Genomic DNA, 14,700 nt, shown 5'->3' with positions numbered 1-14,700 from the left:
ACCGTCACAGCGCAGTGGCAGCCCGTGCCAGCTACACTGGCTGAACACACGGCAAACTTAAACCTTTTCCTTGTGTTTCACCAGAAATACTGTAAAAGCCTTATTTTCCCGTGAAATGTGGGGGTTAATTTTTTTCAGGTAATTCGGCTCTAATTTTGTAATTAATTCAATGTGCACATTTTGAATGAATAGTGGAACAATCTAGAAAATGAAAACCAAAAAAACTTAGGAATTAGAAGATAGAGATAATATATCTATTCATTCAAATGAAGAGGTAGGTGCACGGTGCCTAATTGATGGAGGTGTCATTTTTTGGCTTCTTTTATAAAAGCAAATACTCTTATTCTTCTTCTTGCAATACATTCTGCAATGTAGAGTGGCAGCTTGATACATAAATAAAGCAAATCAGTAATTAGCAACAGAGCTATTAGTTGTTCCTTTGTGAATTGGTAATGCACAAACTACTTAGTTGCTGAATTTGAACAACAGGATGTTTCCAGCAGTCTTCTGCCTTTTATAGCGGCTCATTGTCACCATACAGAAAAGAAAAGAAACAACCTACATGTTTCTAAAAATAACGGTTCTTCATCTACTTGAACAATTTCCTTTGAGCTTTCCACTGTGTGCAACAGCCACTAATAAAGGCACCATAAGAGCAGTGCTGCCCATGCATCCCAGGTCATTCTGCAGGTTCTGCTCAGCAGGGACAAGGGACCTGACATCCCAGCTGGCTGCTCAATTCACATTTTAACTCATTTTTTCAACTGCCTACAACATATTTCATGCAAAATTCTAGACCTCTGAACGTCACCAACGATCTCACCTTGTTGATGCTTATGCTGCACACAGTGATGCACCCTAAAGCTAAGTAAGTTTAAAAAAACACATTATAACAAGAAATGACAGCTCTATATATTTACTCCTCTGTGACACAAGATGGCATCAGACACTACCTTAATTTAAGGCTACCAGGAAAGTGGAACATCAAAGCAGTTTAAAATTGAAGAACCATATATACAGCTTTAAATGGGATGAGTCAGGATACGATGGACTCTTGAGTGAGCGTATCCAGGGTGTCCACCAGCTCATGGGAATGGCTGAGGAACAACAGGGGCAAGTGGTAAAAGCTGAAGGGTTTGAAAAAGCATCAAACTGACTGTGGGATCAGAGAACTAAAGCAATCCTGGCTCTTGAAAGCTTCCGAGGGCAACAATGGGATCAGTCTTTGAAAGCTGTGAAACACAGCTGCTGGCCCAACTTTAATGGGGTGCAGAGGGGGTAGAGAAGTCAGGGTGCTCTGTACTCCAGGATGGCTTTTTCATCCTGAAAAGAGCTCTATGACAAAAGGATGCCTCTTCTCCTGCAACCTCCTTTTGAAACTCTGGACCTTTCATCAATTTAAAAAGATATTTTGTTTTTGACAAAGGCAAATATTAAAAAAAAAAAAATTATAATAATAAAATAAAATGACTGGAGATTGCAGCTGCCTCCCTCCTGTTTCATTCTGATCACTGCTGCACCATGTACCAGGACATCTCTAATGCAGTCACCTCCCCTGTTTTTGGTCTTGGTCAACAAATGACAGGGTAAAAATAAAGCAAAATAAAGCAAATGGCTTCCACACACAACTTCTATGTCCAGCATAAGTTATAGTGTTGGCTGAAGCTACACATGCAGCTCTCCATCTGTGCTGTACACACAGTTAAACCCATTGCGGGCTTTAGACAGGAGCGTTACAAACATAATGACCAGGCATTCATTAAAATTCTCACCCTTCTTTACACACAAAGTGGTGTAATTTTTATCTCAAGCAAGGCACAAATTCTAACAAGTATTTTTGCAAGCCCAGCTTTTCTGACGAGGGGGCTATTACATGTCACTAAACTCAGCCAGGTTCCTAGATGCTGGCTTAAAAAAATGATTGACAAAATTGGTGTTCAAATTTGGAATGTTACTGAAATAAAACTCACCCTTGGGCAGTCTCTTTTGGCACAGTCTCTGAAAGAGCATCCCAAGAAAACAGGCTGCAGGCAGGGTCTTGGGCAGCAGCAACAGAACACTGAAATAGGCTAAATCAAGCCCCTGCCCTGCCAATTTTCCCTCCAGGGAGTATTCATCATTATCCTCTATTTTACAATGCAGGGAGCATTCAGCTGCACTCTCTTCTGTACTTTTAGCCATAGCTGTTATTTAGAAACCTCAGCTACCGGTGTTTGCCAGTGGCAGGTTATTACTAAGAGCTTTTTGAAATTCCAACCTTGATGTCACCGAGTTATTCATCATCGGGCCATTTGTTGGGCAACGGAAAGAGGAAAGGGAAGTCTGCAGAGCTTGGCCATGTTCAGTTATCGTTTCTCACTTGATATGGAAAATGAAAAAAAAGATTTCGAGGAAAATACCTGCCCAGCTACAGAGGAGAAAACATGAAGCTCAGGGTCACAGACTGAATGAGCTCGCTTCTCTGCTTTACTCAGTGAGAGGGAAAGGAGAACTACACCTAGGGAGAAAAAAATATTGTGGTTAAGCTGGTATTAAATCTCATATCTCCGCCATGAAAGAGTAAAAGCAGTATTTTATTCCCCTCCCTGATCTGACATATAATTAGCCAGTGCAGGAGCAATAACCTACCAGGCAGAGGGTGTATTTATAGCAGTAACACATCTCTCGACACCCTGAGCACACGGCCAGTCCAGACAGTCCACACCAGCCTCTCAAGCTGGCGTTGCCTGGACGAGGAAGGGCAGTATTGGCTCGTACACAGAAAATTCTTCATAATATTATGCCTATATATTGTTAATATACTGTATTTAGACACATTTTAATGTGTATGTGTATATATATATGAACTAATTAACACCAGCCAGTCCAGAAGACAAAGGGAATAATAGAGCACAGACTCAAAGTTGGGGAAGCAGGAGGGTTTTGAAGGTTCGCTCTGTCCCTCTGCAAAAGTTTGTTAGGCAGTGACACAATATCCTTCAGATAACTATGAAAAGAGACCTCCTGAGCTCAGGCTTCGTTGGTTTAGGGTTCCTGCACCTGCACCCTCTGAGGCGCTGGCCTAGAAGGTCAAGGTTACAAAACATTCTGAGAAATTTCTAAGCAGTCAACAAAAGTGGTTCTGGTGAGTTCAGCTGAAACGTAATTATTTCTGCCATCAGAAGTTGTGCAAGATGAGCAATCCATGTAACCTTTTCATGACAACACCTTTTCTTGCCAAGACAATACTCTGTACAAACAAAAACATAAACATCAGCTTGTTTTCTCGTGTTAAATGGGAAAATGTGCTACTCAGAAACACTTAACCATGAATTATTATTAAATACAAAGAAAGATGCGTAAATAACCTTGTGCATTTGAACTGGAAAAAAAAAAAAAAAAAAACAAAAAGTAACAAGAAATCCTATGAAACTAGCTAGTTGTCACTTCTGTTTTCATTTATAAACAGGTACAAGGTTTCATGAACAATATTGGCTTTCCAAATCAAGAAGCTTCTGTTTCTAACAGAAAATATTCCACATTCATACTCTGTAGTTTGACATTACTCAAAAAACCCAAACCCGGCTCATATCACAAATTCCAGAACCCAGAAAAGTTAATCTCAATGCTGAAGATCATTTAAATCCCATTTTACTGCCAAAGGGCAACATCTCCAAGGGCAGCAGTTTGACTGCACATGTGCAGTTGGTTTAATATATAGACACAGACCTTTGTTATTCCCAGTTACCCCTAAACCATAAGAAACAAATAAAGATTGCCTCGCTCTGTTCTAGAAGTCATTGGCAAAAAGCAACACAGATTAAAGCACTGAAGCCGGATTTTTTTGCAGCCATAGGACAGTATTTTCTAAACACAAAAAGAGTAGAACAGGAAATCTTTGGACCAAATTAACAAGGTAAAAATTAGATCTGACTGGTAATTAAAGAGTAAGTTCTGATAGTTCTTATCACAATCTTAGTGAGAAAAGCTTACAGGTTCTCTCTTCCAAAGCTAAAAAGGAAACCCCCCATCCCATGGCCTTTCCCACTGATTTCAGTGAAGTCCCAAACTCTGAAATGTGAATGTACAACCAAGTAAACACCAGTGGGACTTTTCCCCTCCCCACCGCCCCCCCCCCTTATTTTTCCTCCTTTTTTTTTTTTTATTGTTTGTTTTGTTTTGTTGTTGTTGTTTCAATATGGCTTAGTCAGACAAGGATGTTTCTTTTGGAGTCTTCACATGGGACCACACACAAGGAGGTACACAAGCAGACATCATTTTAAACAGCTGCAACCAGCACTTCTGCAGGTCTAACACAGTCCCTCTCTAGCATGTAAGGAGTGGTAGCATCAGGGGAAATAAAAAGCTTCAGCTTTTTGGTGGTAAGGGTATTTTTCTGTCCTTGTATATTTTGTCTGCAGGTAAACACTGGACTCCAAGCACAGCAACAAATTGAGGCGCCCTAAGCATCAGCAGAAAAATTTCTCCCAAAATCCACCCACCCACAGCATCTGACAGCCCCATCAAATCATCTTTAAAGCTTGCTGGCCTCCAAAGTCTCAGTCATCTATAACACCAGGAACAAGGTCAGTCAACAGCATTAGGTTATTAGGCTTTAAAAGGCCAAATGCACCCACTACTCAGCACCACAGGGCAATGACATTCATGAAGACAAGGGCTTCCAGCGAGATGAGGAAGATATTCCAGGGATTCTTGGCACTGATGAAGCTGAACAGCAGAATGCAGCTGGCTCAATCACGTCTGCTTGTCTTTCACTCTGTAAATGAGAGGACAAAACTGATACTGAGCATTATTAATCTAAAGCACTTAAAATCCCTTGAATATGGCAAAGCACCTGCAGGTGCTGGTAAGTGTTTTGCAATCAGGTCTGCTTTGTCTCCTTTTACCCTTGGATGAGAAGGAAAATTGCATATAATGTCCAAAAGCTGAGTCTGTTTAAATTAACCTGTTAACTGGCTGAAATTATAAAAACACTCACCTGAAAGCCATCTCACCACAATCACTATTACACATTCCCTTTCCTCACTAATCATGTAGGCTGGCTGGCACCTCTTCATCTGCAATACTGGTGCTTTTTGCTCCAGCCAGGGTAGAAAGAAAAGTCAGTGTGTCTGATCCTAAATGATGCAAACCGCTAGTGCTCTGCTTCAACAGGGTTTCAGCTGGTTGTATCAGGTGAGGATCTACTCTTCTAATTTGAAAATCTCCTCTATTAATCTGGTACATACATATGCAACTTCTGCTGATCTCAGCTGATGCCAGATTCATTCTTGCCACAGATCACAGCGAGCCTCAGACTGTAAAATAACATTATTAGCTATGGACATGACTGTGAAGTGTATGAACTACAAGTTCTTGGAAGAATGCAATTGAAATCTTTCCAATATTGCATCTGATAGCTAAGATTGCAAGTGGTTCTGCAATTTGTGCATCTGACAGGACTAAAAGTGCTCTTAGAAACCTGATACTAAGGCATTCATGAAAATCACAGCATTATAGTAGACAGAGCTTGATCATCTGAGTGTTCAAAGTGGTGTAATTGTACACCCTCTTTGCCAGATCCTTGTGAGGCTCCTACTTCCAGTTTTGTTGGAGTTTAATAACCTTCAAGTGAAAAACAGCCCAAACCACATTTCCACTATTCATTATAACTAGTGACATCTTCATAATTCCAATGAAAAATACCAAACAAGTTTTTTTTCTTCAACCAAGCCAATACTCAAGAGGTTAATGATCTACGAGTCATTTGGTGAATAAGATCTGAAGTTTAATTTAATGCATTTGTCAAGTATTCTATTATCAAAAACTAAAACTCTACCAAGACAGCTCTTCAAGACAAATAACTCTGTATGCCAGTAGAACACTCAGTAGCCATCATTGAGTGCCCAGATGATGATTTCAAGCACATGTTTATGAATATTTGCAAATCAAAGCCTGTAAAGCAATGGGCACTCCAGAAACGTGTACAGAATTCAAAAACTGTGTCCTTTGCTTTTGCTTTGCTAAGATAAAATATTTTATCTGCTAAGTGCTTTCCTATCAAGGATAAAATTGAGGAGAGGTCTTCAAGAGTATTTCACTCACTATTTTGGCTACTTGGAACCACAGGAGAGTAGCAATTACCTGCTGCATGGGAGCAGCTGTCTGATATCCTCTAAATTCCTTTAAAATTTCCAGTTTCAACTGACACAAACTATTGTTGAACAAGAGTGGAAACAAAGCAAAATTATATGCATTTATCAGCCATTTTTAGCTTGAATCTTATGCCAAGTGTTAAACAAGGTTTTTTCATTCAACAACCTCACAAGGGAATTCTCTCTAGAAAACTCCATTCTTCACACTTACTTTATCTTTCCCAAGTAGATTACACCTAGTGAAGAAACAACTGAGTAATAACAACATATCAAAAAAAAAACCACACAAAAAAAGAAACCTTACAATAGTAATTGCTTTGTAAAACATGACTGAGGTGTTTACCAAAGAAAAAGGTTTATTTCTGCTGGTAGTTAAAACAGCTAAAGCTTTTTCTTCAACTTTATCACAGCCAATATTTCATTAATCATGCTGTCTTCACCTTATTTACAGCTTTTTTTCTTGGAAAGGGAATAATTTTAGGGTCAAATGATGAGATGGAGACATGAATGAAAGCCCCTCCAGTAACAGACATCCTGATAGACCTAAATTCCACATTTTACCCACTTCATCTTTGTGTACTTTGAGTAGGTTGCCCTGACATTTTAGGCTACTCATGATCCTTCTGAGGATCCATCTGCTTGAAATGAAGCATACCTAATATTCATTATCAACGCTACCGATTCATGGATTAGGTAATAATTTCAAGCTTGGAAGCTCCAGATACTGCAGGAAGGCCCTGACACTGGCAGATAAGATGATAGCAGGTGGGTATTAGAGGATACCATTAAATAAACGGTTTGTTAGTTCCCAGAGCTCTATGCTGCCCTGGGAGTATAGAGCAAAACCCTGACAAATCAAGGCTTATGCTTGTGATATGTGAAAACATGAACCTAAAGATAAATCATCTCATCTTTTCAGGTAAAGGGATGGAAATTAGGTCTTGCAGATAGTGGGCAAGAGCTCTAATCAGTAGCTCAGAAAACAAAACAGCAAAGATACATTTTCCTCTGAACCCCTTCTAACAGAAGGAGGTGGGCACTGCTAAATATAAATAAAATATAAAGAAACCTTGTCACAGGTAGAGACTACCCGTGGGTGTCCAATCTGCTGCTCACAGACCCTGGTCAGGCTTAGGCATGAGAGCTGCTCAGACAAACCTCAGCCACAGAAATCTTTGGTGTCCAAAAACATTCAGGGTCAAAATGCTGGTGCTGAGCTCAAATAGCTCCAGACTTAGGCAGACATTTTCATAATGAAATCTAACATTCATTTTTACAATCTGGGCTTCAAGCTGCTAGAACTTCACTTGTATGTGGTTTTAAATTATTGTTTGTAGAAGCACAGAAGGGTGTTTCCCTCCATAAAAACTGTCTTAGGTCACACCTGTTTGAAGAACTGGTTTGAACTGTAGCAGTCAACACAAGTGCTGGTATTTGTACACAGATTCAATATAAAATTTGAACTCTCGGTGCATTTTGCAAAATTTCTATTGCTCTGCTAAGTGACACCACCAGTAAATCACTCTGGAGGCTGAAAAGCAACACTGTTCAGAATTAAGGTATAGGAGGCTAAGTCCTCACAGTAAAACAAGCATAAAAATCACCCCTTGCCTCTATCAACTTATGTGCATGAAAATATATTGACAAAAAATCAGAAAAGGAGATGAGTAATTCTGGAGGCTAAAACCACAGAGATTTCTTACCACCTATTTGATCATTACAGATAGGATAGCCTAATTGAATCCAAGTCATGACAAATTGATGAAACACAGGAATTCCTCTAAACCTACAAGAAACAATACAGTTCTGGGATTTGCAGCCGGAGTTTAAAATAAACTATGAGAAGGAGGTGATACAATTATCAATGATAACTGATACAGAAGGGGACTGAGCTTAATGCTGCAAGAGATGCTTTCCCTTCCTGTGCACCTATTCTCCTCTGACCTATGGCCCCAGCTGCTGACTTAAACACGGCATCATGAACTACACAGAGAGTAGGTGACAGTTGCATAGCAACTACAGGGACACAAACCAAGGATTTATTTCCTTCAGCAAACCAGGAGATTTAAAAAAAAAAAAGTCCATAATTTCAACAGCAAGTTTTTTTTCAAGTCAGGGAATAAACAAGAACACGGCAGAAAGACAACGCCATTCCCTGGGTGTGAAATAAATGTGCTCTCACAACACCTGAAGAAGGCTTTGTAATGTAACACTAATCATGGACTGCAGAGCCCAAGACGATAGGTGAGAAGAGTATTTTACTCACTGATTTAAAATAGGAGATGTCACTTTCTGGACATTAACAGAGTCACAATGAAACATTCAGATGTGCCATGAGCTTACTGACTCACCATGACCCAGCAAAACCCAAACATTCAAAACCTTGACGATCCTGCTCAACTTCCACCATGGATCTTCTCTGAACGACAGCCCTGAGCCCATCCCAGGCACCAGTTTAAAAATTTACCTTGAGGCCTTGGGTATAAGAGGTAGAAACAGCTATATACAAGGCAAAACTTAGGGACTGCACACAGATGTCTCATACTCCTAACTTTCCAATCTTCACCAGTTTTTGGTTGAGGAAGAATGTAAACCAATTATTGTTTCATTTTATATGCCCTGGGCTGCAACAATTGCCATGGCTCTGCTCCCCTGCCCAAGACAAGTGGACTTCACTCTCTAGGAGATTGAGGATCTGAATGTCTGCTGTCATTTTAGTACGCTTTAATAAGCTGCCATTGCTCAGATGTAATGGAGCAGTTGCCAGGACACAAATCCACTGCACCACTGTCAACTTTGCACTGCAATGGACTTTATCACTGGCTGCATCTCTGGACATGAAGCAGGAACTGACAGCTGAGGGGCAGCAACTTTTTAAAATATGTTATCACAAAATATATTGCAAAACTTCAGATCATGTAACTTTTCCAATGCTGAGCAAAGAAATCCCCTTACGCCTTCTGAAAAAAGGCCTAACATCTCACTGTCTTTTGCGCAAACACAGTTTCTCCCCATTTTTGTAAAGGCCTTAGAGTCAGTTTGAGCTTGCAATCAGATACATACGGCTCTAGTCCACTATTTTTAGCACTTAATGGCAAAGCTAATAGTGCCATTAATCCACTTTGGTATATAACATTCAATTTCTACTTCAAATTGCACCTCAGTGCAAATGGTAGCTTGACTCCTGCTGTCAGATACATCCAGAACCTCACAATGAAACATATTTAATGACTTTTTATTCTCAGATTCAGCTGAAAGGTGGGGAAATCTGTAGCGGTCTTTTGAAATAGTGTGGCAACAAGGGACAGAGCATTCTGGAGTCTGTATTACAGGACTTCAGCAGTAGATGCTGAAACTAATCAGATGAGGAAACAGGACTGGAAATTAAATGGCAACACACTCCCGTGAACTGATTTACATGTGAGTGCCTAAAACAGAAGTGCTGCTCCATCAGCAGGGAATCCAGAGCCAAGGCCAGAAGGATGCTGCTCTTCCATGAATGAGCTCTCCCAAGAATGGGAGATAGACTGCCCTGTCTGCACCCTGGGAGGACACAACCTCCATCCACCACTTCACAAGACAGTACCCAAGGACAAAGCCGGCAGGAAGGGACATCTCTCCAGCCTTGTAAAGATGGGATCCTCCTCAGAAGGACAAGATTTGCAAGGCCAGTGATAGTCATGATGCCTCGAAATCACTATCTTGAGTGAACTTCTTCGTCTCAAGAAAGCTGGCAAGAAGCAACAGGGGCTCACTGCACAAAAGTTTCACCAGGGGAGGTTTAGATTGGATTTTAGGAAAAGATACTTCATGGAAAGGGTTGCCAGGCATTGGAACAGGCTGCCCAGGGCAGTGGTGGAGTCACCATCCCACGTGGTGTTTTGAAGGCATTTAGATGAGGTGCTCAGGGGCCTGGTTTAGTGCTAGAGTGAGGTTAGGTTATGGTTGGACCATATGATCCTGAAGGTCTCTTCCAACTGAAACAATTCTACGATTCTACGAAAATAAAGATAGCTGCTGTAGGCATAAATCTATAAGCGCTTCACTTGAACGGAGGAATATCTTTTCCCTGCCATGAGATTAGACGTATGGGAGAGACAGCTTAAAACAAACAGTCTGCTTTGAAATACATCACCGTGAATTTTGGGAGAGACTTTGAGACACCAGTTAAGATCTTTAAAACATTAACTGGATAATGTAGTAGGCAAGTCTCTGGCTATTTTTTCAGATTAAAATTACTGCATTGGATATTGTCCTTGTAAAGGTATAATCTGGAGTTTGAATTTGAGATTTCTTGCCTCTTGGTATTGAATTATGGGTGCATGATGATAATTCTGTGGCCTCAAAATGAATCTGGAAAATATTTGTAACATTTTGAGCTAACAAACCTGTTAGCTCAAAAAACCCCACGTATCAGTATGTGCAACACTGTATTGCTTTGATTCTGAAGTACTGCCCCTGGTCACTCCCACGGGCAGACCCGGCTAACAAGACCAGTCAAAGTTTTGCTGGGTGAAAAATCTCATTTTTCAGGTGAATTTTAAGGCAAATCGGTCCTGATCGCTGTCTGCAGAGGGCGGCATCGTTTCGATGTGCCGGGGAGCAGCGCGGGTGCGGGGCTGTCAGTCACCGGGCTGCTCGCTCTCAGTGGCCGCGGCTCCGCTCGGGGGATGAAGTAGGAGTTGTTTGTTCTTTCATGCATGTATAAATCCCTCCGTTCTCTTTTCCTTTCTTGCCACTGAAATAGCAAGAGACACTCCACCGAGCCTGCAACATACTGGCAGCAAACCTGCGCTGGCCCCAGCTGACGAGAGCAGATGGGACAAGTCTCTGCTTTTCAGCATCAGGAGAGCTAAAAACAGCTGCTGATTTTTCCCTTCAGAGAAAACTGTTTGATACCTGCGAGGTTTGCAGCTCACTTTCTTATAAAGGAGAAGAGCAGCCCACGACTGACACAAAACTCACTGTAAATGCAGATTTTGCTTCTACTTGTAAAAGCAACTAAAGAAAAGTCCTGCTTGATTCCATCTCATGTGCACAGCAACAACTTGGAAGGACTTCTTTTCCTTTTTCCTCCCTTTTTTATTTATTTATTTTTTTTTTAACCTGTGCTCTATCAGGTCTGTAATCACTTGTGAATTTGAGTCCTTTGCTGACAATGAATACCACACACTTTGCATTTTCATTTCAGCCTGTGCTGCTCAATGTCACCGAAGACTTCAATGACTCAGTTCTGAGCAACAGGAGCAGCAATGGATTCTGTGAGCAGGTCTTCATAAAAGCTGAGGTCTTCTTGACTTTAGGGATCATCAGCCTGCTGGAAAACATCCTTGTCATTCTTGCAGTGCTGAAGAACGGAAACCTACATTCTCCCATGTACTTCTTCCTTTGTAGCTTGGCTGTGGCAGATATGCTGGTGAGCATGTCAAATGCCTTGGAGACTGTCATGATTGCAATCCTGAGCAACGGCTACTTGATCATTGATGACCACTTTATTCAGCATATGGACAACGTTTTTGACTCAATGATTTGTATTTCTTTAGTAGCCTCAATTTGCAACCTCTTGATTATAGCTATTGACAGGTACATAACTATTTTCTATGCTCTCCGTTACCACAGCATCATGACTGTGAAGAAAGCTTTAACTCTGATTGTGGTCATTTGGATTGCTTGTATCATCTGTGGCATCATATTCATTGCCTACTCAGAAAGCAAAACTGTCATTGTCTGTCTCATCACCATGTTCTTTACCATGCTCTTTCTCATGGCCTCCCTTTATGTCCATATGTTCTTGTTTGCACGCCTGCACGTCAAGCGGATCGCAGCCCTGCCCATGGACGGGGTGCCCTACCAGCGCACCTGCATGAAGGGAGCCGTCACCATCACTATTTTACTTGGTGTCTTCATTGTTTGCTGGGCACCTTTCTTCCTTCACCTCATTCTCATCATTTCTTGCCCGATGAATCCATACTGTGTCTGCTACACCTCACACTTTAACACCTATCTGGTCTTGATAATGTGCAACTCAGTAATTGATCCACTCATTTATGCTTTCCGGAGCCTGGAGATGAGAAAGACCTTCAAAGAAATAGTGTGTTGCTGCTACGGCATAAATGTGGGACAGTGCATGCTGTAAACCTCAGCCTTTGTACTGAGAATAAAGAGGATACATATGACAGGTGTACAAATATAGACATGTGTCTGGATACATAGGAACTCCTCTTTAAAAGCAGAGCTTGAAGGAATAGCACAGGAATGAAAAAGTAACCTTGTCCTTGATCTCTTGGTTTATATTTTTCAAAATGAAAGCCAGATTCAACTAAATAATATGAAGTTATTTAAATACTTGTCACAGAAGGAAATCCAGAGTGGCTTACAAAATAGCTTAAGAAATTTACTTGAAAAATGAATCATGAAAGTGAATGCTGCCTTATAGAGACTGAAATAACATTGTTTCTACCATTCATTTGTACCTGTTGCTTTATCTCTGTGCCACTGCCAACAAGTCAGTGTTTTCAAAAAGATTTCTTTAGTTACACCTATGGAAAGATAATCACTTACAAAACAAATCAAACACCAACAGGTAACAGCATTGCTCTACCCTTACTCTCATGCCTCCACCTTTTATTAAAGGAATAGAATAACATTTGTGCTATAAAGCAACCCAATCTTTGAAGGGCGAAGGTAAACATTCCTCTTGCACTGAACTATTCTCTCAGTAGAAATCAGTCAAGTGAAAAGGAACAATTACTGTATCAGTAATAGTGTGTGTTAAACAGCTGTCTGATAGAACTGACTAATTTGAAGACATTTACATTCGCTGTTGTGATATATGAGCATCATATCCTCAAACTATTTTTCTTTAAACTGAAATGCACTGATTTATGTAGTATTTAGTGTGTTAACAAAACAAATCACAGAAATCTCCTTTTGATAAATTGTCAACAGTGAGACCCATCCCTAGAGAATTTAAGTCTACACTGAGCTGAACATAAGGAACAGCTAAAATGCAAAATGGTTTGAATTTAGCTTTTTGTTAGTGTTACATGGAGTCTTTGGAGATATCCATTTGGCTAAGTTAGGCATCTGAAAGCAATAGGATGTGTATGGCAGATATGACTTCTATGCATCGAGAATTTTATGTCACAAGTCAGTCTCTTTTTACTTAAAGAGCTTTACGCTGAGTTCAGTGGGTGGACACACCTGCATTAGGAGCAAGAAAACAATGTGCTGTTTGCAGTCATTTTCAAACTCTGTGTGCAAGTTCGTGGCATGTAAACATGCAACTCCAGCTACAATAACTTAGTCTTTGTCTCTGCTTTTTATAGGAATAAACCACGTAAGTGGCCTTCAAATAGCATATTGTAACTGAGCAAAGGCTGATGTGATTTGTATGTAATACAGTGTACAGGCAGTATCACAGACAGTGCCAGGCTGAGAAAACTCTAAGCCATTCTAAAAATCTATTTAGTACCTTTCTGGTATCTCACTTTTAGTAAGAGCAGTAACCTGGAACTCTCAGGGCAGAGGGGGACCAAATACTGTCTAATGCCTCCAAATATCTAGAAGATCTCATTTGACTTACGAGTTCTCTTTTCTTCCCACAATTTCATCCTCCCACGTCCCCAATATTCTCACTGTTTCACCACTTACCTAATCTCATAAACCTTAATTTAAAAAGCTAAACTAAAAAAATCACCAAGGTCCTTTGGGCACCGTAGGGCATGTAGCAGAACAGACACAGATGAAACTTCTCCCACATTTCAGGTAGGAACCAGAGAAAAGCCCCAATAACCAGCAAGAAAGTTAAACTGAATGCTTTCAGACTTCTCTGTGTCTCACAAATTACATTTCAGCAGTACAAGGATCATACGGTTAGCTCAGCCTTACTTCTGCAGCATCTGATGTGCACATTAAGACCAATCAGCATAAGAAACCACACAACCAGCCTTTTGTGGTGTGGAAAGACTGTACCTACTTGTCGCAAAAAACTCTGCTTGTCGTCAGTGTTATGTACCTTTATACTCTGATGCACTGTTTGCCATGATATTCTGCCTCAGGTTATTGTGTATTTAGCTTTTCTTCTACCTGATGTCCTATTTACTCCTCTTTTAAAAAGTGTTTTTTTTAGATGAGACTGATTCATACTGTGCTTTGCCTTTAAGCAAAAAATATGCCTGTTGAATAAAACAGTCTGAAGACTTCACTTTGAATCTTGTTTGCTTCTGTCAGAGCAGCACGTCATGTTAAACCATGGCCCTGGTGGTCTGGTTCAGAAAACTAGAAATGGAGTCTAACAACGGGAAAAAAACTTGTAAGTCTGCCTGCTGTCTACAGATCTACACAGACATGAGCAAAAAAGCCAAACTTCTCCAACCCACATGCAAACATGATGGAAAGAAAATCCACAAAATTCCTCAGATATCTCTCCCACTTTCTGGCACCAGCCAGGGAAGGGGCAGCTCCTCCCCACAGGCTGTCCATGGACATGGGTGGTGGGTTTGTTCAGCCCCAGTTTCAGATTCCCAGCTCTCTAACAGATACTTTGGAAACCCAAAGTGCAGCC

At 40.7% G+C, this 14,700-nt stretch overlaps 1 protein-coding gene across 1 annotated transcript; it reads left to right on the top strand.

The window, feature by feature from the left end:
• Positions 1–10,759: 10,759 nt before the first annotated feature.
• Positions 10,760–14,340, top strand: MC3R (melanocortin 3 receptor). The gene has a single exon (XM_021283703.2). The coding sequence runs from the start codon at positions 11,293–11,295 to the stop codon at positions 12,268–12,270; it is 978 nt and encodes a 325-aa protein (XP_021139378.1). The 5' UTR covers positions 10,760–11,292; the 3' UTR covers positions 12,271–14,340.
• The last annotated feature ends 360 nt before the right edge of the window (positions 14,341–14,700 follow it).

The sequence above is a fragment of the Columba livia genome, chromosome 16, assembly GCF_036013475.1.
Source record: "Columba livia isolate bColLiv1 breed racing homer chromosome 16, bColLiv1.pat.W.v2, whole genome shotgun sequence".
NCBI lineage: Eukaryota > Metazoa > Chordata > Aves > Columbiformes > Columbidae > Columba > Columba livia.
The sequence above is the reverse complement of the archived record's forward strand: the minus strand, read 5'-3'. Positions and strand labels throughout refer to the sequence as shown.